This window comes from Symphalangus syndactylus, chromosome 7, assembly GCF_028878055.3.
Source record: "Symphalangus syndactylus isolate Jambi chromosome 7, NHGRI_mSymSyn1-v2.1_pri, whole genome shotgun sequence".
Taxonomy (NCBI): Eukaryota; Metazoa; Chordata; class Mammalia; order Primates; family Hylobatidae; genus Symphalangus; species Symphalangus syndactylus.
The window spans coordinates 115,795,297-115,821,986 of NC_072429.2; the positions used below are offsets into that span (position 1 = coordinate 115,795,297).

Below are 26,690 nucleotides of genomic sequence, written 5' to 3' on the forward strand. Positions count from 1 at the left end.
TGATTCATTGTTACAATTCCTGCACCCGGGCTCATGCAGGCTCAATTTCCACACAGGCTTTCATGGTTGCCACAGCAGGCAAAATCAGTGCTGTGGGATCTCACATTGGCATTTAAATACCTCCACCAAAAAATAATTCATATGACTTTCATTCTCAACCCACTGGGAAGAATTAGCAACATGACCACATCCAATTTCCAATCTCAAAAGGGCAGAGAAGTCCTCCCTTGTATCCAGAAAAAAAAAAAAAAAAAAAAAAAGATTAGAAAATCAGTGAATAACGGTAAAGCGACAGAAAATCAAATACTGCATGTTCTCACTTATAAGTGGGAGCTAAACATTGAGCACATTATGTACATAAATATGAGAACCATAGACACTGTGGACTACTAGATGGGGGAGGGTGTGGGCTGAAAAACTACCTATTGGGTACCGTGCTTACTACCTGGATGACGGGATCCATACCCAAAACCTCAGCATTCCACAATATCCCCATGTAACATACCTGTACATGTACCCCTTGTATCTAAAATAAAAGTTGAAATAAAAAATCAGTAAAGATTATTACATACATAGCATCTAATGAAATGAAGGAAAACATCAACAATAAAAAAATATTGAGATACCAAAATTCTAACATCAGAGTTTCTTTTTAGTGAAAGAACTCTTTTCATTTGGGAAAATAATTTGATATGCATCTTGGGGTGAGGGTTAAGAACTAACAAACTGAGCAACCGATCTCCAGGTAGTTTAATCAGAATATATACAGGATTTTTATCAGAATAAGTTGTTTCGGTGTTGCCATGATTGCATTTGAGATTCTTGAATCTAGTCTCCAAATTTGGATATGTAGTTTTGTCTTACGGGTTTTGGTAATTTTCATTTACTCCATTCTTTTACAGTTTTTATCATTCTTTCTCCATTTTACATGAGCCCAGATTTGTGTGACTCTAATGTGGTCAGCAGAGGAACCAGTAGTTTATGCCACTAATTTCCATTCCTACTTCTTGAGCCTCAGACAGCACTAACATGTTAGGAATGTCTTTTTAGCTCAAGAGAAAAATTCACCAAATATTTTTGTGAATGGAGATGTGTATGGGAAACTTGTGCTATTAGCAGGAGTGGCACTATGAGGGACCTGCATCAGCAGCATCTCTTGAGGTCGGAAAATCAGTGTGGCTAGGATGCTTGGAAATGAAAAGCTTCCTGCTCCAGATTTCGCCAGGTGGTCGTGCCCTTTACTAATTTCAGCTGCAGTTACAAGAATGATAAAATGGAAAAATAAATATTTGTGCAATGACTGAGAAAAGCCAATTAGTTTTGCACCAATGAGAAATAATGTAGAACTCATGTCTCATAATAAATTGGCTCTCTCCACATATATTTAAGACTACCTATATACAGTACAAATGTACTTAAATTTAAATAGCACTAGAATAAAACATATTCTGCAAGTTTTAGTTAAAAAAGAGGCAATATAATTTCTGTATTTTAGGAAGAAAAAAATTAAAATAGGATCTGTAATAATAGGATCTGGGTGTATAATAATTGATCTAGTGAATGTCAGAGTTTTTTGTTTTCTGCCAGAATGCATCAGCTTCAACGATCTTCTCCTCTCTCTAGCTGTGTTTTTTCCCCCTCAAGGAAGCACAGAAGAAACTAAAACCTGCCAGTTAGCAATGCAATTTCAAGCTTAATATTCTTGCAAACTCCAAATATTATTTTTTTATGGCAAAAAAAGTCCAATCGAGTATAGCTTTTCCTCCATGTTACTTGACTTGACAACTGGATCTCAAAGTACTTTGTGATTTTCTTTTTTATTTGATGAGGCAGAATTGCCTACATGATAACAGGCTGGTTTTATGTATGAAGTATTAATATGATAGTCTTTATTTATTAAGCAATTACTATGAGCTTTATATATGAAATTTACTTTATCTAAATTATTGCATTTAATTTTTATAAATATCTTAGAGAAATTAGGATTAGAGAAAAATCATTTATCCCCATTTTATATATAAGAAAACAGGTTCAGAAAGATTTTGACTACCTGGTTGGTGAATGGTACCCAAGTCTTCTGACTTCAAAGGCTTTACTCTGAATCACTCACTATGTAATGGCTTTCTCATCAGTACATTCCATCCATTATCCACCAACCCATCCATCCATCCATTTATTGATTTATAAAAAATATATTCTTCACCCATGATATGCCAGATGCCGTTTATGAAGAACTGGGGAAACAACAGTGTGGAAAGAGCTGAAGCCCCTAGCCACTAACAGCTTATATTTTCATAGGAGTAGATGAGATGAGAAACAAACAAAATTAAAGATGGAAGACAGCAATAAGGGTGCTGAAAGGAATGAAGAGCACAGTGTGGAAGGGAAAAACTCGAAATAGCTGAGCTCACTGTGCTTCTCACAGGGGGGTCTGAGAGGGGCTGTCTGAGCAGGTGATATCTGGCAGGATGAGAATGCAGCATCTGTGTGCACAGCTCTCCCAGCGGGAGAGCACATGTTCCAGGCAAAGGCGACAGTACTGGGGCGTCTAATAGCACCATTTCCAGGTAACTGAAGCTTACTCTTGAGTGCCAATTTTAAAAGCAGAGTAGCCAGTTCAGTGGAAACTGTCTACAGTTCATTACACACCATACTGCTTTCTAGAAGACAGGCCACTGGACCTGTCCTTGGGTTTTTGTTTATGACATTAACCAGAGGCATATAAATGTATTCATTTTAGCTAAGCATCTCTAAAGCCTAATTGGTATGCATTCCAAATTATTTTTGAAACCTAGGAAAAAGAAGTCTCATGTGGAAGTTCTTAGGGAAAAATGATGGGCAGCTCACACTTATAATTAGTCTTTTCACATTACTTAATGTTTTAAATTACTTTTTCTTTGGTAATCTTCCCATTTCCTCTCATCTACTGAATAATAAGCTGCTGAGTGTTTGTAAACACTATGCTGCAGAGCAATAACTAAAAGTCTTCATGAAAGAGACCTGCAGTGTAGAGCAACAAAGATAATATTGCCCTTAGGTTGTCGGAAGAGACGCTATTTCTTGTGCTCTGTCATTGTCTCTCGCAATTAGACTAAGCAGGAAAAGATTCACCTTCTTGTGACATTTTCCTGAAAGAGAGGAAAATATTTGAATTTATGGGACAAAGTAAATGTATCATTTTAAGTTGTCTAACTGTTCAGCACAATGTTATAAGTTTGTATCTGTAATTCCAGGCTCTAGAGAATATTAAAGCCATGAGAAATTATCAGATGATGTGTGGTGTGTGATGTTGTTTTTGATTGACAGAGTCAGATCTAATAATCCAGGGGCTAAGATAGGTGTTTCTAATTTTTAGTGTTGATACTGAAGGTAACTGGCCTGGAGGTATTCACTTTTTTCCTTCCTCTGTCTTTATTCTGGTTTTATGAATGAATTTATATACTTTAAGGATAAAATGTTGGCAATGCTGTGTGACATTTTGCTAGCTTGCAATGAGTTGTATATCACCCAGTACCAAACGTATTTCTTTTCAAAGGCAATTCTCTCTTATATTATAAATTCTCAGAGAGCAGAAGTTACATCTGTCTAAATTGCTTGAGTATAGCATCAGCTTAGAGCTTAGCCATTAGAAGTAGGAATTTTGTTAAGGCATAGATAGAAGAGGACGTGGCGATTGTTGGGTTGAGCAATTACCTGAGTTATCTCCTAGGGCTCCTTGCTTTCTCCTTTCAGTTTTCTGCCAGTGAAAAACTACTTCTGTGAACTGTAGTCTGTTTAATCTGCTAGTAAACAAGAGGTGAGTGAGAAGTGGGTGTGCACTTGCTGACTTATGGGGAATTATGGCACAGTGGCCACAAACATCACATCTTCCCAGTCCAGGAGGCAAAGGACTAGGAGTTTCCTAGCAGCTGCCACAGGAAAGGAAATAGTCTCATTATTGATGCTTCATTACTGATGCTACCTTATAGTCACCAGACTGCTGTCTGGCAAATTTGGTATAAAAAGGTGTGTATGTGCACGTGCGTCTGTGTGCATGCTCATAAATACACAAAGAATTTGATAAAGACATTCAGAATATTCTTTTAAAAAATAATATGCTCCCTATGTTATTGCCTAGGGTAAGAAGACTTGCTGCCCACTGTCTACACTCTTGAAATTTAAAACACCTTGCTGAGCACATGTGTTACTTTTTAAATTAAAAAATGTTAAAAGTTTTATTTAGCTGGCAGTTAATTGGTAGTACAATTTATTTATTTTAGCAAGAAATGACTTCTCAATCCTTAGTGTAAATAGTGTACACAACAAAATACTTGGGAAGTGTTTCCTTTAGTCTGAAGGAGAAAGGGGATTATTTTTACTGACAAGAGCCTTCTGAAGTTTCACAGTGGTGTCATTCACTTTTTTTCTGGTTAGGAAATTGGGGCAGAAAGAAGCAAATATATTCAGTGACACACTGAAAATCAGTGAGAGGGAAAGAATTCAAACTCACAGCCTACAAATATACCAACTGAATGCATTCAGCATGAAAACATGTTAGTTTCAGCAGTAACATGAGTTAAAATGGGTGCTTGGGCTGGATTCAGGTGTCAAGTGTGCTAGTCTTGAGAAGAACTATCCTCAGAGCAGAATTTAATACACTGTTGGGTAGCAATTAGATAATCACATCTACCCAGCAAGAAGTTTCAATTAGTAGCTAATGACTGGGTTGAATAAAAGTAGAATGCTCCAGGACTTTTCATCTGGCCAGTTAGCACTGCAATGGATGTGTTTGAGCAGACAATGAATCCGTTGTGCTCAAACTTTAGGACTAGTCAGTGTACCTCACTTTAGTTGGGAGCCTTGTGTTTATTAAAAAGTTAGGAGAAATGACCGTGTGGTATAAAGTGGATTAAAAATAAATGTTCTTCATTTGTTGTCAGCAATATCCATATAATGATGATTCTAAGAAGTGATGGAAAATTAGTATCCACTGGGACATCATTTTACTCATAGAATTGATTTCTACTTTTGTTTCCTTCTATAGGAAAAGTTCAAGGGATGTCTGAGTTTATTATTCACCAGGTTTCTTGGGAAACTAACTTGTGACTAGGAAATGCAAATTATTCCAAATTCCATTCTAACAACTCTTATTAAAAATTCCATATTGCTTTGTCATGTTGATTTTTGTTATATATATGTAATACCTAAAATAGGAAAACATTGTAATTGTGTCCTGATATTAATTTTTAACAGTTTAATATGAAAGTTTAAAACGAAATTTTTATTTTGTGAATGATAACGTATTATATTTCTGGTGGAGACTCAGAGAATAATCTTTGTTTTAGATTCTGAATGGTAAAGGGGAATATTATCCTAGGTATACAAGGCTTTTAAAAATCTTTTGCTAAATACAATGTTTTCAATAATTTGTGTTTGCTTGTTATAATTAAATAAACATTTTTGTTCTCTTTTGGAGTTAGCTGACTGCAAAGGAAATGGAAGCTTCTGTCATCTGCTCACTGATCAATATCTGGGTGACTTGGTCGAGAGTTTAGGGTTGCAAAAGGTGATAAGGTGCCTCACTTGTCTTCATTGGATGCGGATTAAAATAACTCATCTCCTGATGGTAGTGGTGAGATTTGCTACAATTGGATTAGCAGCATTTTAAACTGTAGACTTACTGGAAGCAAATTCACTAATACCAAAAGAAGAGATGAATTAGTTGTAATGCCTTGTGGTTGTGCTTCCAAGCAGGAAAGACAGCTGCCATCCCTTGATGCATTTTGGATTCAATGTGAAAAGCAATGGTTCAGTCTTTCATGGGAAAGCTCTGAGGAAGCTTTGTCTTGTCTCCTGGACTATCTCCTGAGAGAAAGTATTGTCAGCCAGGAGTCAAATAAATCCAGGCCTGGAGATTCAGAGGAGACGATGAGTTTGCCTTTGCTCTGTTGGTATTCATCTGGGAATGCTCTGTGAAAATCCATTTCCCAAAGATGAATTATGATCCCCTAAAACCTTTCACTGAAGGAAAATAAACAGTGCCCATGAAAATTAAATGGTAGCATTCCAGATAATGACAAGAGGGCTCTATTATTATTATTATTATTATTAAATTTGAGCATTTAATGTTTTAGTTTTCAGTGATGCTCTGTGCATTTATAGACCAAGGAGTTGGAATATTAGAAAGTATATTTTTGTCTACTTTCTATTCTAATGCTTTAAAATAATGGATAGGTTCTTTGTAACCCTCTCTTGCCTTTTTATATAAATAAAATCAAAAGACATGTAGTTGTGAGATTATGAAACCAAAAGGCCATTGTTTTGGAGTTTGTAAGAAATAATCAACCATATCTCACCTAGAGGGTGCTTTTGAGGGTTAATTAGTTCAAATTTGCTGAGTGCTTGGAAAAAGAAGTGTGGTATATGGAGAAGAATTGAAGAAATATACACTTCATAAACATTTCAAGCAGCTAGCCCCAATATTTCTCCCCCCAAAAATAATGCTAGTTTATTTTTCTGTCATTTATTTGCATCTATGAGACTTAATAAAATATTTCTTTTATTCTTTTAGTATCAATATTTTATCAAGTCTTTCTATTCTTAGCAAATACAAATTGCATTTTCACCAGAACATTTCTACAGCTCAATCTCTTTAAAAATAGAAATAGTAAAAAAAATTATACGGTCCTAATTTATCAAGAAGGAAATAAACATCATATGGCTTTCGGTCCATTTTCAAGCAATGTATAAAATATTGGAAATGGTTTGTGTTTTATACATGTTTACTTTAGATTAAAATAAAATTTTCATAATGCTCTCTAAAATACAATCCAATTAAATTTCTAATGTCTTTGTTTTCACATTTCTAGATGAAACGTCTGAAATACACTGTAGTAATAACCATAAAGCTACCTTGCTAAGAAAATACTACTCAACTTGGAAATAACAAGATCTTTATAGTTATGTGAGAATGCGTGAGTCCAGAATCTTTAGTGGGTGATTACACTAGTTGAGTTTGAATTGCCTCCCCTGTTGTGGAAGACAGCTCCATAGTGACGATCATTCTGAATGGCACTCTACTGGTGAGGGGGTAGAATGAGGCAGACATCAATCTAATTTGAGAAAGTAGAGTCCAGAGGGTTTGAGAGATCTACCCAAAGTCATAGAGCCGATAGCTGAAGTCCCCAGATCTTCCTTTTCGATAACCTTTATTTCCTTGATGGATGCTTCATTCACAGGTAATTCTTAGCCTTCTGCTAAAGCTGGAGCCAGTTTCTCAGCAATAGACAAAACATTTTACTTAGACATGGCCCAGTGTATAGAAACTCACAGTTATATGAAACTGGTTATATATCAGAGACTATGCTAAGAACTTTTATACATATTATCTCTTTTCCTCTTCACAAGAACTCTGTAAGATGGATTCGATTAATACTCCCATTTTACAGGTGAGAAACTGAAAAACACAGTGGTCAGGCAACTTATTCAAGGTCACATATCTAAGAAAGTGGTCAAACCGGAAACTAAAATTGTCTACCTAACTTGAAAGCCCATATATTAAACCACTTCACCACACTACCTCTCCACATAAACAGGAAAAAGCAAAACATGATGAAAGTCCACATTTATTATTTAAAAACAGGCACATTTCTATGTCTGATTTAAGAAGATGGTTGCATGCACACATTGGCAACATGAAGTATTTCTGAAATACAAGTTTAAATATGGGGAACACAGATTGTAAGTACTTGGTACTTTAGTATCTAGGGATAATGATGGCAGCTTTTTATAAATCCATACATCCTTTCTACAAGTGAAATATCCAACAATCTTTAAGATACTTATGAAATTATTTTTGCACAAGTATTAGCTACTGTTTGTAACACCCTATTAAGAAATCGTTGCTGACAACAGCTAGGACTGAAGAGCCAAACCAGTTCTTCAGTGATATTGGTGATGTTCTTGTGGCTGACAGAATACTTATTTCCACAGGTAGCTGTTATAGATTGTGTGTTTCCCATTCAGCTACTCTAAGCTTGTGAAGGAGACTGGGTGGAGAGGACAACCTGTAATTCGGGACGGTTTGGAAGCCGGTTGCTTAGGAAACTGAAATGAGCAGCGTAATGCCCACTAAAACCAATGTCAACAGGGGATGGGATTTTCCTTTTTGATCCGAGTTGCTTTCCAAATATATATTCTATGCTGTTTGTGGAGCTCAGTTAGGCCGTTGGCCGTTGGTGGGCAGTTCATGCCAAAGTAGACCAAAGGTTAGTCAAGGAGGATAAGAGATTTTTCATAAATGTTGTGCTGACAAAATATTTGAGAGAGGGAATGATGGTGCAAATGAACTTGTAAGAAGATAAGGTGATCAGCAGATGCATATTTTACATAATATAATATGCAATTCTTGATCATAACTTATCTGCATCTATATTTATGGCAGCAAAACTTACTTTTTAAACATAATTTTATTTGCTGTAATCTACTGTTCCCTGTTCTTATGCTACTCACACTGGAAGCTTTGCTTTATGGTAATCATCTTCAAGAGTAACTTTTGGGATTCATAAATCTTTGATGAAAATCATAATTAATTTCCCAATACTTTATAAATACATACATTTTTATTAGTAAATGTAACATACATATCCACACATATATTTTAGGTATCTATATATGTGTGCATATATATTTAAGTTGAACCATATAAAATTGCTGATATTAGACCACATAGGACTTATATAGTTTATCTTATAGACAAATAGAAGAGATCATAGGATACATTTTTGACAGGGGGTAGCAGTATTTTTTATTGTTTTGCTTGGGTCTCTCCTTGTCTCTTTTCCCATCTTCACTTTTCCCTGTCCTACATCAACCCCATCCTACTCTCATTTTATTCTTGCCTCATAGGCAATCCACATTAACTACCTGGCCTGTATCCTTCACACTCATTATAAATTGTATGTCAATTATATGTATGTATGTATGTCAATTATAAATAGACATACATAGATCTGTACATCCGTATTTGTACTAGAGGCAAAGTTCGCACTGAGGAATCTCAAACTTCCAGATTGTTTATTTCCTGTTGATATCTATAGCCAAATATTCTCCTTCCTGATTTGAAAATATTGCTTATCTCTTCTTTTTTGTATTTACCCTTAATGAATTTCAGACTGATTTAAAGTAGTTTCCTCATTTTTTGACATTCATTCACTTGAATTCTATTTCTCTCATCTGTGCTAGAAACTATTCACAAATGATTCAAGCTGTGACATATGGCAGTGTGTCACATAGGTGGATTAGTAATTCTTTTCTGGTTTTCTACTTTCGCCTCCACAGAATAACCGATTACTTTGTAAGATTAAGAGTAAGAATATACGAGAAAAAATACATTGGTTTTTATTCTGCTAACAGTAGACCCAGGATTTCAATGCTTTCACTTGCAAGGAAAAGGCTCCTCCAGAGCCTCTTAGAGGCTCCCAATTGTATGAGCAAAGTTAAGGATCAGTAAGAGTGGGGTCATATGAGAAGACCTTAGAATTTATGTTATAGATGAGAGTGTTTGAAATCTTAATAAGAGGTACAGCTACACCACAGATGTGATAGGAGACCTAATATTCTCATTCTGAACCAAAGGTGACTTCTCCTGTCACTGCCTATGACAATTGGCATTGAACCCCATCCTCCTTCTAGAGCACAATATTCATTTTATTAGGCCATTGTGAGAGATCTCAGCTCAGCATAATGGGCAACTTCCCGTGACTCTGGGCCACTGGGTTATTCTGGGACTTAATTACTCTAGTTTTCTCACTAGAGAGTCAGTGTTCACACAAGGAAAAGGCAACAAGAACCTAGTGGTCTGGGGTTCACTCCTATTCTCCAGTCTGCACAACCCCCTCTTTCTGCACCCTTGTGTACATCTTTATAGGTCTTGAAACCTTTTGCCCACACACAAATGCCTACTGTTTGTCCAGGCTCTTGCCATAAGGCTATAGTTCTTTCTCTTATTTGGGAAGAAAAGTGCTTTGTAATGAAGAAAAATGCTGATTGCTAGGAGTTGAGGAGTCTGAGGTCTCCCAGGAGCAACTCAGAGGCTTCATTCCTCAGAGCTGGAACTGGCATGCCTGATAGAGTTTCCTTGGGTGAATCCTTGATCCTTAGTAGAGGGTACCTTGGCCAGGGAGAACAAAGCTCACTCTGGTTCTTGTATTTTGGAGGGCTGTTATTTACGTAGAAGCAGAGTCTGTCCTTCTCTTGCCAGTCAAAAAGATTTCTTTTTTTCCATGCTCATGGGTTGGAAGAATCAATATCGTGAAAATGGCCATACTGTCCAAGGTAATTTATAGATTCAATGCCATCCCCATCAAGCTACCAATGACTTTCTTCAAGAATTGGAAAAAACTACTTTAAAGTTCATATGGAACCAAAAAAGAGCCCGCATCACCAATGCAATCCTAAGCCAAAAGAACAAAGCTGGAGGCATCATGCTACCTGACTTCAAACTATACTACAAGGCTACAGTAACCAAAACAGCATGGTACTGGTACCACAACAGAGACATAGATCAATGGAACAGAACAGAGCCCTCAGAAATGATGCCGCATATCTACAACTATCTGATCTTTGACAAACCTGACAAAAACAAGAAATGGGGAAAGGATTCCCTATTTAATAAATGGTGCTGGGAAAACTGGCTAGCCATATGTAGAAAGCTGAAATTGGATCCCTTCCTTACACCTTATACAAAAATTAATTCAAGATGGATTAAAGACTTAAATGTTAGACCTAAAACCATTAAAATCCTACAAGAAAACCTAGGCAATACCATTGAGGACATAGGCATGGGCAACAACTTAATGTCTAAAACACCAAAAGCAATGGCAACAAAAGCCAAAATTGACAAATGGGATCTAATTAAACTAAAGAGCTTCTGCACAGCAAAAGAAACTACCATCAGAGTGAACAGGCAACCTACAAAATGGGAGAAAATTTTTGCAACCTACTCATCTGACAAAGGGCTAATATCCAGAATCTATAATGAACTCAAAACAAATTTACAAGAAAAAAACAACCCCATCAAAACGTGGGCGAAGGACATGGACACTTCTCAAAAGAAGACATTTATGCAGCCAAAAAACACATGAAAAAATGCTCATCATCACTAGCCATCAGAGAAATGCAAATCAAAACCACAGTGAGATACCATCTCATACCAGTTAGAATGGCCATCATTAAAGAGTCAGGAAACAACAGGTGCTGGAGAGGATGTGGAGAAATAGGAACACTTTTACACTGTTGGTGGGACTGTAAAGTAGTTCAACCATTGTGGAAGTCAGTGTGGTGATTCCTCAGGGATCTAGAACTAGAAATACCATTTGACACAGCCATCCCATTACTGGGTATATACCCAAAGGACTATAAATCATGCTGCTATAAAGACACATGCACAGGTATGTTTATTGCGGCACTATTCACAATAGCAAAGAGTTGGAACCAACCCAAATGTCCAACAACGATAGACTGGATTAAGAAAATATGGCACATATACACCATGGAATACTATGCAGCCATAAAAAATGATGAGTTCATGTCCTTTGTAGGGACATGGATGAAACTGGAAAACATCATTCTCAGTAAACTGTCGCAAGGAGAAAAAACCAAACACCGCATGTTCTCACTCATAGGTGGGAATTGAACAATGAGAACTCATGGACACAGGAAGGGGAACATCATACTCCAGGGACTGTTGTGGGGGGGGGGGAGGGGGGAGGGACAGCATTAGGAGATATACCTAATGCTAAATGACGAGTTAATGGGTGCAGCAAAACAACAGGGCAGATGGATACATATGTAACAAACCTGCACATTGTGCACATGTATCCTAAAACCTAAAGTATAATAAAAAAAAAAAGAACCAGCAAATATTTATTTTTATTTAATTTTTAAGTTCAGGGGTACATGTACAGGTTTGTTATATAGGTAAACTTGTGTTATGGGGGTTTGTTGTACAGATTATTTCATCACCCAGGTATAAACCTAGTACTCATTGGTTATTTTTCCTGATGCTTTTCCACCTCCTACCCTCCACCCTTAACCCTCCAATAGACCCCAGTGTGTGTTGTTCCCCTATACATGTCCATGTGTTCTCATCGTTTAGCTCCCACTTATAAGTGAGAACACGTGGTATTTGGTTTTCTGTTCCTACATTTAGTTTGCTAAGGATAATGGCCTCCAGGTCCATCCATGTCTCTGCAAAGGAATGATCTCATTTTTTATGGCTGCATAGTATTCCATGACATATATGTACCACATTTCATTTATCTAGTCTACCATTCATGGGAATTTAGGTTAATTCCATGTTTTTACTATTGTTAATAGTGCTACAATGAACATACGTGTACAGGTTAATGATAGAAAAATTTATATTAGCTCAGGTATAAACCCACTAATGGGATTGCTGGGTCAAATGGTGTTTCTGTCTCTTGGTCTTTGAGGAATTTTCACACTGTCTTCCACAATGGTTGAACTAATTTACACTCCCACGAGTAATGTAAAAGTGTTCCTTTTTCTCCACAACCTCTCCAGCATCCTTGTTTTTTGACTTTTTAATAACAACCATTCTGACTGGTGTGAGATGGTATGTCATTGTGGTTTTGATTTGCTTTTCTCTGATGATCAGTGATGTTTAGCTTATTTTCATATGCTTGTTGACCTCATGTATATCTTCTCTTGAAAAGTGTCTGTTCATGTCCTTTGCCGACTTTTTAATGGGTTTGTTTTTCTGTCATAAATTTGTTTAAGTTCCTTATAGAAGTTGGATATTAGACCTTTGTCAGATGCATAGTTTGCAAATACTTTCTCCCATTCTGTAGGTTTTCTGTTCACTCTACTGATGGTTTCTTTTGCTGTGCAGAAGCCCTTTAGTTTAATTAGATCCCATTTGTCAATTTTTGCTTTTGCTTTTAGCATCTTTGTCATGAAATCTTTGCCTGTTCCTATGTCCAGAATGGTATTGCCCAGATTGTCTAAAAGCTGCTGTACCAAGAACTGTTTTCAGATTACTGGTTTCAGAAACTATTGACCCTTGTCCTCCCTTTCAATAGTGAAATCCCAAAATGGTCCTAGGAGAGACAAGTAAATTCTGACAGCTGCTTAGAGGTCATCTTAGAAATAAACTCCAAAGAAATAATTTTAGGCTGATAAACAGTCCAGAAAAAGGAGGAGGGAGAGACAAAGAAAGAATTAGATTAGTGTACAGAATGGTAGCTATTTGCAGCTCACCCACGTGTGCTCTGAAGGTCAAAACCCTACATCAGCAATTTGTAGCAAGCTTTTGAGCTCCTCTACCTCTTAGAAAGCACAATTGAATCAGATATCATGTGAAAGACATACATACTTCATATAATGCTACCTGCTAGTCTCCCTAGAAAAGTAGTTTTTGTAGGTGAAAACAGTGAAGCCAGGTAATATTCCAAGGAGGCTGTAATTTTAGCAGACCTACCAACAACACTGATGTAGGAAGCTCATTATTTTAATTTCTGGAGCTTTTAATTTTTTCTTTAGAAAGTGTATAAATAATTGCAGTGCTGCTTTGCTTCCAAAACTGGGCAGTGAGTTCAACAACAACGACAACAACAGCTGTAGTTCATCCTGGCCGTCATGGAGTTTCTTGAAAGAACGTATCTTGTGAATGATAAAGCTGCCAAGATGTACGCTTTCACACTAGAAAGGTAATAGATGTCTGTGTCTGCTTCACAATTTTCTCTCTTGGATATCATCCAATTAATTCCTATACTTGTTGCCTCTGAATTGTAAGCCTTTACTCTGCAACTTGGGGACACTCTGGAACATTTTGTAAGTTGTTGACTGACATGTATTTTATATTCTGAAAAATGCAATACTTTATATAGTTGATTTGATTCCTTAAATATCCTAAATGCATAAAGAACACATTTTATTGATGTGTTTTTCATCTGTAGTGTTTATTCCAGAAAATAGACCTATATAATCTGTTTACTTTTCCTTTTCTCAATTATTCTCAATTTTAAGATAGATAGTAAATTTTGTTATATTATATCTAGAAAAAGTTAAGACTTCAACTATATGGCAAAATTGTGGTTGTATTGATCTTAAAATGAGCTGTTGTTTTCATGCTCATAAAGTATCATTATTAATATACATACCTATAATAAATATAGCTGATTTTAATGTTCTACAAAGTATTCCATTTCTTTTTAATGTCTCCCACAGTGTCACATGTAATTCGTTCATTTTGCACTTGGTTAACAATTATTGATTGAACACACCTGTGCTAAGTGCAGGACTTATAATGAGAAAGAAAAAAATGTCTAGTCTCAGATTTTTGTCCTCTTGAAACTTAGTCTAATGTGAAATACATATTACAACTAGGAAATTACAAAACAGTGTATTCGTGTCATATTGAGGGTATTCAATAAGAATAACTGGACTTTGGAATCAGAGGAAGTTTTCTCAGAGGTAATAGGCTAAGAGCTAAAAATAAAAAGGAATTAAAGTAGGGTTAGGGATAACCTATATAGAAAATAGTTTAAGGAAGGTTTTCCAGACTTAGATAATTGCACAGTAAATATACTTTCACATACATAAGAATGTGAGCTTGGTTTGTTTGAGGAGTTGAATCTGAATGGGGTTCAAAAAAGGAACACATTCAGTGAATATAAATGAGCTAATGAAAATCTGAAAAGAATTCATGTTAGAAGAATTTAAGAGAATATTTGCCCATTAATAATACACATAATGTTCTTCCTTGTTTCACAAAGCCAAACTAATATTCTAAGGAGTAGAGATACTATGTTTGAAAGCATCTAATATTTTAGTAACAGCAAAGAGACTTTATAAAAAGGATATTTATAACTTGGCTTAAAACAAAGAATCTAGCAATCTCACATTAGAAGAATTATTTTTCTTAGAAAATAATATTAGATATGATGTATTGAGGTTATTTTTTATTTATTTATTTTTTGAGACGGAGTCTCGCTCTTTCACCCAGGCTGGAGTGCAGTGGCACAACCTCAGCTCACTGCAAACTCCGCCTCCCGGGTTCACGCCATTCTCGTGCCTCAGCCTCCCGAGTAGCTGGGACTACAGGCGCCCGGCACTGCACCCGGCTAATTTTTTGTATTTTTTTTTTTTTTTTTAGTAGAGACGGGGTTTCACCGTGTTAGCCAGGATGGTCTCGATCTCCTGACCTCGTGATCTGCCCGTCTCGGCCTCCCAAAGTGCTGGGATTACAGGCGTGAGCCACCGCGCCCGGCCGAGGTTATTAACATAAAAAACAAAGTCTTGTGGTAAGTCAGGCAGAAATTTTGGACAAAAAAATTGTTAACCCTGTGGATACTATCAATAGAGCATCTCCACATTACTGAAATAACAGTATTTCCCCTCTCATTAACATAGACTATTAGCATTTTGTTGCAGAAATAAGCCAACCACTTATAGTTACAAAGTCTTATTCACCCCATAAATAGGTATAGTTTTCAGGACACAGTGTCTATAAGAATTGTCAAACTCATTTGTATTTTCTTTTCAAGGGAAATAAATCTGGAAGAGATTATTTATCTCGATCCCTCATTTTACCGTGTAGGAAACTGAATGCCAGATAGAACAAATGCCTTTCTTTCTTTTTTTTTTTTTTTTTTGAGACAGAGTCTCGCTCTGTCGCCCAGGCTGGAGTGCAGTGGCGCAATCTCGGCCCACTGCAAGCTCCGCCTCCTGGGTTCACGCCATTCTCCTGCCTCAGCCTCTCCGAGTAGCTGGGACTACAGGCGCCCGCCACCACGCCCGGCTAATTTTTTGTATTTTTAGTAGAGACGGGGTTTCACCGTGGTCTCGATTTCCTGACCTCATGATCCGCCCGCCTCAGCCTCCCAAAGTGCTGGGATTACAAGCGTGAGCCACCGCGCACGGCGAACAAATGCCTTTCTTGAGGTCAGAATAAGTGTGTTTCTTGAGGGCAGATGGCTAATTACAACAGAACTGGGCTGTGGACCCAGGTCCCCTGCTTGTTAATTTAGTGTTCCCCTTCTCCTTCTACATCTCCTGTACCCATACATCCACCATGTGGGCTCCTGAATCATTAATCTATCTCCTCCTTAGGTCATATGTCCCTGAATTCCCTCACTTACTCACTTCTTCCCTCACCTCTCCCAATCTATCTCATTTATTTTGTTCTGTCTCTATTAGTTGTAAACAACTTTGTCCCCCGATATTCCTCCTCTTTTCTCCTTCTACCTCTTTTTCTTTCTACTTATTATCAGCTTTCTATTTAAATTGTTACTGGCTGTTAAGAAACTTAATCTGAAGAAAACTTTATTATCTAATTCCACAAATGGAGTGTTCCATTTATCTATGGCTGTGCAACAAACTACCCCAAGATGTAGTGGCTTAAACAACAACTATTTTATTATGATTCTCTGGGTCAGGATTTGGGCAGCATTCCATGTGATATTAGTTGGAATGGAAGGATATTCTGCTGGTATCTGGGCTAGGCTAAAAGATTTAAGATGGCTTCATTCACATGACTGAGATCTTTGTGTTGGCTTTTGCCTGGGGCGGGGGTCTTAATTCTTCTTCCCATGGCTTCTCTCCCTGTATGGTGTCTCACTTTATCTGGTTAGCCTGGAATTCCTTATGTGACAGTCCAGAGTAGCAAGAGAGCAATAGTGGAAGCTGACCATTCTCAGATAGCTTAAGCCCAGAACTGGCACAATATCATTTTTATCACAATTTATGGGTGAAAGCAAGTCCCAAGTCTCAGATTCCATGGGTGAGGCAATAGATTCTATCTCTTGACTGCATGTGCATATTGGATGACAGGAATTGCTGGAGGTAATCTTTACAGGCATTTTACCATAGGAAGTAGTAATATTGGACCCAGTAGGTGCCATGAACCATACTTTTTACCCTCTCCAGTCTCTCCAAATCTGTTTCATTGATGGGATTCTCTGGGCTTTGGGTTCATTGTAGCAAAAAAAAAAAAAAAAAAAAAAAAGAAAAGAAAAAAAAGAAAAAAGTCGTGTAAAGTTGAACTACAAAATGAAAAACAATCAATGTTTTTCTTGGTGCTAGGTGGAAGGGATCAAGTTTCTCTTTTCCCCAAGCCATATGTTGAAGAAGTGCAGAGGAAGTAAGGGCAGGGACAGATGGTGAGGTAAACTGCTAGAACCTTTTCAACAACTATTTAACTGCTAAAAATTATAAAAAAGAAATGAAAATCTCCGGAAGTTGTCTTAAGGGCATGCAGAAAATTAAGAATTATTCATTCAAGAAAATCTAAATCTCAGTAAGAAGTGAGCATCCATGGCATTTGAGCCAGGATCTGCTCCATTAACCTCTGCTCTTCCCCAAGCTCAGTATGATGAGAGCTCAACTCTGAGTGGATGTAGCCAAAAGACAGGGCTCCCTCTCCTCCCAGCTTCCAGTTAAAGATCATAGTTCACCCCTAGAGCAAAACGCTGTTGGAATCTCTTATTGTCCCAGCTTCAGGTTGCAGAAATTCTATTCATTGTAGACAGGACCAAGAGGACTATGGTTTCCTTCCTCTACCCAGCCTCCTTTCATAGGGTATAATCTCTAGCCCAGGAGCAGGAAGGTCCTGAATATCCCTGCCCTGGATCACTCATAGTGTACAGGATGTATTCCAGGAGGCACAAGCAAAAAAAAACCTAGGGACTACGATCCGTATTCAGTGCTCCACTTGTGGAGCAAGAATATTGCTCCAGGAAAAGTAGGTCACTGTCTCTTCTGCCAGCTCTGGTGCAGTGGTGTAAAGGTACTACTCATAGGAGAGGCAGGCCATAAGAATAGAGGGCTATGTATCTTTCCCTTAGAAGACTGATGATACACAAGCTGGAATTTTATTTGCAAGAGAGCATAGGGCATTTCAAGCATAGGGACACTGTTGAAAACAATGAAGATTCTTCTGGTGGGCAATTAAGAGTAGGCTTGTTGCTTCATGATAGCAACAAGCTAGTGGCAGACCAGCTAGAAGTTAAACAGAGACAGGCAGAAAAAGAGGTAAAAAATGCCCTCCTGGATTTGGCACTAGCCACAAAATTTGGCCTCAAATATTACCCCTATAAAGAAGCCGGTTATAGATTGAACGTTTATGTCACCCACAATTATATGTTGAAGCACAAATGCCAGTGTGGCTGTATTTGGAGATGGGGCCTCTAAGGAAGTAATTAAGGTTAATTGGGGTTATAAGAATGGGGTCCTGATCTGACAGAATTAATGTTCTTATAAGAAGAGACTCCAGATAGCTCACTCTCTCTCTCTTTTTGGGTGCATACACTAAGGAAAGACCATGCAAGGAAGTAATGAAAAGGCAGGCATCTATTAGGCAGAAAGAGAACCCTCACCAGTGAATTTGCTAGCACCTTGATTATGGACTTCCATCCTCTGGAGCTGTGAGGAAATACATTTTTGTTGTTTAAGCCACATAGTCTGTGGTATGTTGTTACAGTAGCTGAAGCAGACAAATTTAATTGGATCAGATTGTTGGTCAACTCATACCTCAGGGTATTATTGAAAACCGTAGAGCAGCAATTCAGCAAACAAGAAGGCCAAAATCTGGGTGTGATACCAACACAGGCAGAACAATCACTTAACAGTGAGACGGTGGAAAGAAACAGTCAAAGTGAACACTACTAAAATGATTATTATCCTTTGGAAATGGGAGAGTTTAAGAATGACTGTGCATCTACCCAATGATGCACCTTCTGAGGAGTGGCAACAGAGGCTGCACACGCAGGGAAAGTCAGACAACATCTGGTAAAAAAAAAAAAAAGCAGTTAGTAGAAACAGTCCAGGTGTTGTATTTAGAATTTGAATATTTCAAAACAGCTATTATAACTAGGTTAAAAGAATTAAGGAAAATCAAAGAACAAAGAATTAAAGATAGATATGATTTAAAATGTCTCATAAAATTGAGAATATCAATGAAGAGTTATAAATTATTTTTTAAAAAAGAACCAGATGAAAATTCTGAAGTTGAAAAGTACAATAAGTGAAATTAAAAATTCACTAGAGGGGTTCAACAGTAGAGCTGTACTCATAGAAGCTGGCAGAAGAATCACTGAACTTGAAAATAGATTGGAAGATATTATGCAACATGAAAAACAGAGAGAAAATAGAGTGAAGTAAAAAAATCAACAGCGCCTCAGAGAAATGTGGTACATTGTTAAATGCATTAACATATGCATAATAAGAGGGCCAGAGGGAGAGAGAAAAAGGAGCAGAAAAACAGTCAAAGAAATAGTGGCCCCAAACTTCTGAAGTTTGTTGAATATTAATCTACACATTCATGTTCAACAAACTCTAATAAGAATCATCAAATAGATTTACACACTTGCACATTATAGTAAAACTATTAAAACACAAATAAAAAACCTTGAAAGCAGCAAGAGAAAAAAGAAAAGATTCATTATGTATGAGAGCATCCTGATCAGATTAACAGCCGACTTCTACCAGAAGCAAAGGAGGATGGCAATGAGATGACATTTGAAGTGGTAAAAGAAAAAGAAATTCCTATCAACCAATAATCTTATATCCACCTAAACTATATTCCTAAAATAAAGATGAAATAAAGACAAACAAAATCTAAGATAATTTGTTGCTGGATTCACTTTACAAAAATCAGTAAAGAAAGCAATAGTAAAAGAAGAAATATTAAAGAAACAAATGACACCAGATGTTAAGTTGAATTATTCCTAAAAAATAATAGCACCAATAAAGGTAATAGTGTGGGTAATTATAAAAGACAAATGATTTGTTCTCCTTTTTCCTCTTAACTGATTTAATAGTAAACTGCATGAAATAAAATGTATATAATCTTAGATGAAATGGATAAATTCGTAGAAAGACACCAACTACCACATGAACTTAAGAAGAAATAGAAAATCTGATAAGTAAAGATATTGAATTATTAATAAATTTCATAAAACCTTATACAAAGAAAGCTCAAGTCCAGATGTCTTCACTGGTGATTTCTACCAAAATTTAAAATAGAATTAATATTAACTCATCACAAATTCTTCCCCAAAATAGAAGAGGCCTAAATACACTTCCCAACTCATTTTATGAGGTCAATATTCTGCTGATAGCAAAAAAGGAGTAAATATCACAGGAAAATAAAACTACAGAACAATATCCCTTATGAATACAGATGCAGTAATCCTTGATAAAGACTAATGAACTGAATCCAGCAATATATAAAAGTAATTATGAACAATGATAAAATGGGATTTATCCCAGTAATGCAAGCTTAATTTAACATCTGAAATACAAAGTGATACAACATATTAATAGGATACAGAACAAAGCTCACATGATTATCTCACTAGATGCAGAAAACGAATGGACAAAATTCAACACCCTTTAATTATATAAACACCTGAGAAACTAGAAATAGAATGAAACTTCTTCAAAAGCATCCATGAAAAACCTGCAGCTCATCATAATTTTTTTCAGTAGGTTTTTTGGGAACAGGTGGTGTTTGGTTACACGGATAAGCTCTTTAGTGGTGATTTCTGAGATTTTGAAGCACCCATCACCTGAGCAGTGTACACTGTACCAATGTGCAGTCTTTTATCATAATTATGGTGAAAGCCTGAAAACTTTCCCCTAAAATCAGATACAAGATAAGGATGTCCACTTTCATGAGTTCTACTCAACATGGTACTGTGTGTTCTAGCCAGAGGAATTGGGAAGACAACAAAATAAAAGACATTCAGATTGGAAATAATTTAAAAATCTGTGCATTCATCTTGTTCCAGTTACACTTTGAAGTGGTTTATATGAATTAGCTAAAAATCTCTCAACCAGCCTATGAGAGTGATGCTATCATTATTCCTATTTTCAGATGGGGAAATTGAGGCACAGAGAGGTTAAGTAATTATCTTACAGTCATATGACTAGTGAGTGCTAAGGCTGGGAGTTCAACTGAGGTGGTGGGCTGCCAGAGCCCAAGCTCTCAGCCTCTATACTGCACTGCCTGCCACTCAGCCCCATCTTGGGAATTGACATGCCCTTCTCTGGGTTACTCTAACCAGAAACCAATGAGTCATCTTTGAGTCCCACCTCTCTAGTATTCCCCCTTAACTAACGTTATTGATTAGCCAGTCCTGTTGACTCCACCTCCCAAAAGTCTCTCAAATATGACTACTTCTTTCCATTTTTGTTGTCACCACATGGGTCAAAGCCACCAATGTGTTGGCTGTAGTCACCTCCTAAGGGTTTCTATGTTTTGATCTTCTACACTCTAGTCTTCCAGGCAGCACCCAAGGTGATCATTTTAGAAATGTGAACCATGTAATGTTAATTCCCAGCTCAAAACTTTCCAAATTTTTCCTTTTAGACCTTGAATTAAATTAAACTCTTTATAATGGCCTGAAGTGTTCTGCAAAATCTGATCCCTTTTTTGACCTCTTTCCATTTCACTCTTTCTTTATGCCACAGGGGCCACCTATGTAGTTTTCCTTCTGTTCAAGACAAGCACTTGAACAAGAAAATCCTTCTTGTCTTTGGGCTTTTGCTCCATCAATGCCCTCTACTTGTGATAGCCTTCACTCACATAGGTTTTCTCCTGGTAATTCTATAACTTGCTGCTGAGATATCACCTCTACAGAGGTGCCTTTCCTTCCCACCCCATTTAAGGTAGTTCATCTTCCCTCTCCTGCTCACCATTCATCATACTCTATAGCCTCTGTTACTATTGATTCATTTACTCTTTGTCTCCCTCTACTAAAATATAAGCTCCTTAGAGAAGGAACTTTGTCTCATACAACATGGTATCATTAACACTTCTGATGGTGCAGGCCCTTTTTAGGTATGCAATAAATATTTAATGATTAATGAATGAAATGTTAGACATTCATGGTGAGGCTGAAGATTTTATCTCCTCTTCTAACAGGAATAGTGATTTGATGTTCTTGGGAAAATTGATGTGAAAGTACAAAAGCAAAGTGATTTTTATGTGCTCAACATTTGAAATAAGAGGGTAAAAAAATACAAATTTTACCAACATTATTTTGGAGATAGAAGCAAAGTTCTACCACTCAACAAAAATAACATTAAAAAGTAAAAGCTTCTCCAAGATTGCAAAAATAAAATCCCATTTTCTAAATCCCATTTTTGGAGATGAAATCAAAGTTTTAGAATATTGGCATCGAATTTTCTAATATTTCTGTACTTTTTCAACTCTTTTTCTCCATCTTTTTTCTCTTTGATGCTATAGTAAATTTCTTTGGCCTGTTATTCCTAATTTTTAAAGCTTTGGCCGTATTTGAATGCATGGGGATATTTCAGGATTTATTCATTAACAGCAGATTCACAATTCAGTGTTTGTTGCATCATAGCATTTGCTTTTTATAACTTTCTTCTTAAAATAATACTTAAAATTCACATCATTGTTCTGATCAAAAGCCTGTTCTGCATCTAGAGATACTTAGATTACTTTACTTTAATGAGATTATAAGGAATATATCTTAACTTTGCTTTTTAACTTCTTTGAGATCACAGGCTCTTTTGGGAGCCAAGTGAAGACTGTGTACTCTTGCCTCTCCCATAACACACACACACACACACACACACACACACACGAACACACTATATACAATTTCAATGGACCTTATGAAGCCCACTTTTGGATTTCTGGCTTAGTTCTTCAGGGAGCAGTCTCAGCTCAAAGTATATCCGTATTTGTTAATCTTAGAACCCAAAACAGGGAAGCAGTACACAAAAGTAAAAATTGCCCACATTTTCACACTTTCCTCCTTGTGGCATTGCTCAGGGGCTTTTCTCCAGGTTTGATTCTTGCTTTCGACTGGCTTCTGAGCTGCTCCAGGATAAATTATTTCTCCTGGTCACTGACTACTTGGCTTTCCCTGGTCATAAGATTCATGAGAAACATAAAATAAAGCAATGCTTCATATGACCACAGCACACCAGGCAGTTCCAGAACAATTGGTGAGCCTGCTTTGCTCATGCTGTCTTCTCAGCCCAAGGAAAGAGTAAATCTCAACAATGTGTTCGTGTTAGTACTCAGGTTCCTCTGAGATGATGGCCACTGGGGACCCAAACTACCAAATTCTATGGTTATTATTAAGATATTATACATAACAAAAGCAAAAGTCTACTCATTTAAAATATAAATACTTTATTGTTACTTTCCAAACTGTTCTTATTCCAACTAAGAAGATTGTTTGGAACTCCTCAAAATCCTGAGTGCTATTCACACAACTGATAAAAAACCAGTGTTGTAAATTGGCATTAATGTATATTCCAAAGCCAGTTTGGCAATATATGTCAAAATCCTTAGAAATGTAGGTACCTTTTGGCCAAGTAATTTCCCCTTTAAGATTTGACTTTAAGGAGATAATATATTGAGCAAAGATTAACTATAAGGATGTGAATCATAGTAGTGCCTATATGAGCAAATAATTGGAAAAAAATGAGTTGTCCAATAATTTAAAAATATTAGTTAATTATGCTGTGATATAGCTATATTAAATATATACTGCCTTCCATATTTTAAAAATAATGATTTAGAAAGTTCTATAAATGGAGAAAATATTAACAATATTTATAGCTAAGAATCAGGTTCAGAATCTGTATCTTTGGTAGGATCTGCTTGTGATGCAATCATCTTATTCACATCCATTCTAGCGCTTCCCCAGTGAGGAGCAGCCATGTGGTTTAGGTAGAATTTTCCCTATTCTCAGCTCTATGAGTCAGCATGGCTGGGTTTTGCCTTCTGAGTCTTCTGATTATAATAATGCCTAAGTCAATCAGCTCATCCATATTCCCCTGGCTATAGTGGTTGTTTCTCATTTAGCTAAATCCACATGCACGTCAAGACTGTTGTTTAGCAGTTTGAGAGGGGATAATCTCTCTATGTATCTGTTAAAAAAGAAATACATAGTTTGATTACTTTTGGCAACCATCCCATTACCATGGGGAAGACCAGCTTGAGGTTGAAGAATAGCTGAGAGCCACAGAGAAATGAATCTGGAGACCTCGTCAAAAAGTGTCTGAAATCTGGCCCCTCTAGATGTTTTCAGTTGCAGAACCAATAATTCTTACTTATTAATTATTCTAGCAAGAGTCTTGTTTTCCATACTTATAACCTAAAGCATCCTAATTAATATGGAATCTAATTATGTAAAAAGTATACTCATATATTGCAAAGCTACACAATAAAATATCAATAATAATTGTCTCTTGGAGAGGATTACCAATTATTTTTCCCTCTACTTTGTGATTTTTTTTGTAATCCAGATTTTCTATAATGAATATATATTATTTTATTCAGAAAAATCAAATATAATAATTAGAGTCAGAATAATAACTGTCATCTAAGCCAAAACCATCAGACTTTTAATTGTGAATGGTGAGATAGGCTAAATGAAATAAAGTGAAAGCTAATATATTGTTAGTTTTGTTTGTTTGTTTGTTATTACCTTTCAGAGGCAGGAATGCAAAGTTCTTTATTTCTGTACATGAGTTTATTTTTAAAAATTTAAAAATCTGATTAGTTCAAGATCCATGGATATTGACATCTGCCTTCCTGCCCCAATATTAGGACACCTAAAATTGGTTTTAGGCATGACAAAAGAAACACTGGGCTTGGGATTCCCACTCCAAAATTTCCTGGATATTTGACCTCAGGCACTTACTTAAACTCCCTGAACCTTAGTTACTTCAGCCAAGAAATATAGGGTTGCAGTTAAGTGAAATAAGCCAAGCACAGAAAGACAAATATCACATGTTCTCGCTTATATATGGGAGCTAAAAAAGTGGCTCTCATGAAGATAATAGAGTAGATTGGTGGTTACAAGAGGCTGAGAAAGGTAGAGAGAGGGAAGGTACGAAGGAAGGTTGATTAATGGGTACAAATGCATGATTCGAGAGAAGAAAAAGATCTAGTGTTTGATAGATCTGTGAGATGACTATAGTTTGCAATTATCTATCATATGCTTCAAAATAGCCAGAAAAGAATAATTGAAATGTTTCTAGAATAAAGAGAAATATTTAAGGTGATGGACATCTCAGGTATACTGATTTGATCTTTAAAAATTATATGAATGTATTAAATTATCACATATACCCTAAATTAGGTATATTTATTATGCATCAATAAAAATTGCTTTAAAAAAAGAAAAAAAGGGGTTAGACCAAATGTTATCTACCTTTCCATCTGTGAAATTCTATGAATGAATCTAAATCATGCTTTATATTTGAGCAGAACTGATATTCACTGCCTGCTTTGGGAAGTATAAGTAGGTTTCAACTCTGATCATAACATTAATAATTGGTAGCCACTGTCTGCAGAGCGGTGGTAAGAATGTCTCTGAGAGCACATACGGACTTAGCAGGAAACAGTACTATGATCTGTCAATGATGTTGATGTGTATTTGAATCCTTGGTCTGGCTCATATACACATATCGTACAATGTACCCTAATTTATTTTATTATTATTTTTTGTAGCACAGTGTCCAAAGTCTTTTTAGAGTGAAATAACTGGGACGAAATCCCTTTAAAATGTATCTGCTTCTTTTCTCCTATTCCTTTGATATCTCTTAATCATTGGTGGCATTGACTGAATAAGAGTTTCACTGAATAAAAGTAAAACTTTTAGTAGTTGAAGTTTAGAAGGAAACTTCTAGCTTGTTTCTTACACTTGATATTTTCTTGTAGAAGGAGCTGCAAATGAACACTTCATAGCAAGTAAGCAAATGTCCTAATAGTGGTTCCAAGTGTGGGCAGGGTGGGTCAGTGAGTGGCTTGTTTGCAACTATGTTCACTTCTTGCTTCTGTCAAACTCATCCATAGTGTGGAACTCCAACAGAAACCGGTGAATAAAGATCAGTGTCCCAGAGAGAGACCAGAGGAGCTGGAGTCAGGAGGCATGTACCACTGCCACAGTGGCTCCAAGCCCACAGAGAAGAGGGCGAATGAGCATGCCTATGCCAAGTGGAAACTCTGTTCTGCTTCAGCAATATGCTTCATTTTCATGATTGCAGAGGTCGTGGGTGAGTCTTTCTGCAGACTTTTTTCATTAAACAACCAAACAAAACTCTGCATCATTATGGGAGGGTTACCTAAGTTCTTTTAAAGTAAGATTTAATATTTTCTGTAAGTATAAGGTAACAATATGCTCATTGTAGATAAGCTGAAAAATAGAAGGAAACAAAATAAAATTCAGCACTATTCCATATTTGAGCCATAGCCTTCAATAATTTTAGGGAGTGTTTTGTACAATGCATTTTCTATTCATAGCTCACAGGTTTTATTTTTTAAACATAACTGAGAGCATACTGAATGCTTTTGACCATACAGTCAAATACTCTTCAAAAACATTTTTATGCCTGAACAATATTCTCTAATATGCTCCACTGTAAATTTACATAACCATTTCTCTATTGTTAGAAATTTAGGGAGTTTTTTCCTGCTTATGGACAATGCTGCAGTGCAAAATCTTGAAGAAAACTCTGCCTGCCTTTCTGGTTAATATCTTCAAAGAGATTCCTAAAAGTGGAAATAATTGGTTGAAGGACGTGAATATTTGTATTACTTGATTTATATTGCCAGAGTGCTGTTGAGAAAGCTAAACAATTCGTGTCTACCAGCTCTACTTGAGAATGATTCTGACTCCAAATCTTAATGACAACTA

General features: G+C 36.5%; 1 protein-coding gene across 5 annotated transcripts in view; it reads left to right on the forward strand.

Annotated features, from left to right (window-relative positions):
• SLC30A8 (solute carrier family 30 member 8) overlaps positions 1 to 26,690 on the forward strand; it is a 235,076-nt gene that overhangs the window by 172,625 nt on the left and 35,761 nt on the right. For 3 of the 5 annotated variants that reach the window (XM_055287102.2, XM_063643519.1, XM_063643518.1), the window contains 2 exons: positions 25,715 to 25,744; positions 25,850 to 26,049. In XM_055287102.2, the coding sequence (XP_055143077.1) occupies positions 25,926 to 26,049 (124 nt within the window). In that variant the 5' untranslated portion in view covers positions 25,715 to 25,744; positions 25,850 to 25,925. Of the gene's footprint in view, positions 1 to 13,306; positions 13,710 to 25,714; positions 25,745 to 25,849; positions 26,050 to 26,690 lie in introns of those variants that run through there. The other 2 variants (XM_055287101.2, XM_063643517.1) reach the window with 2 other exon arrangements.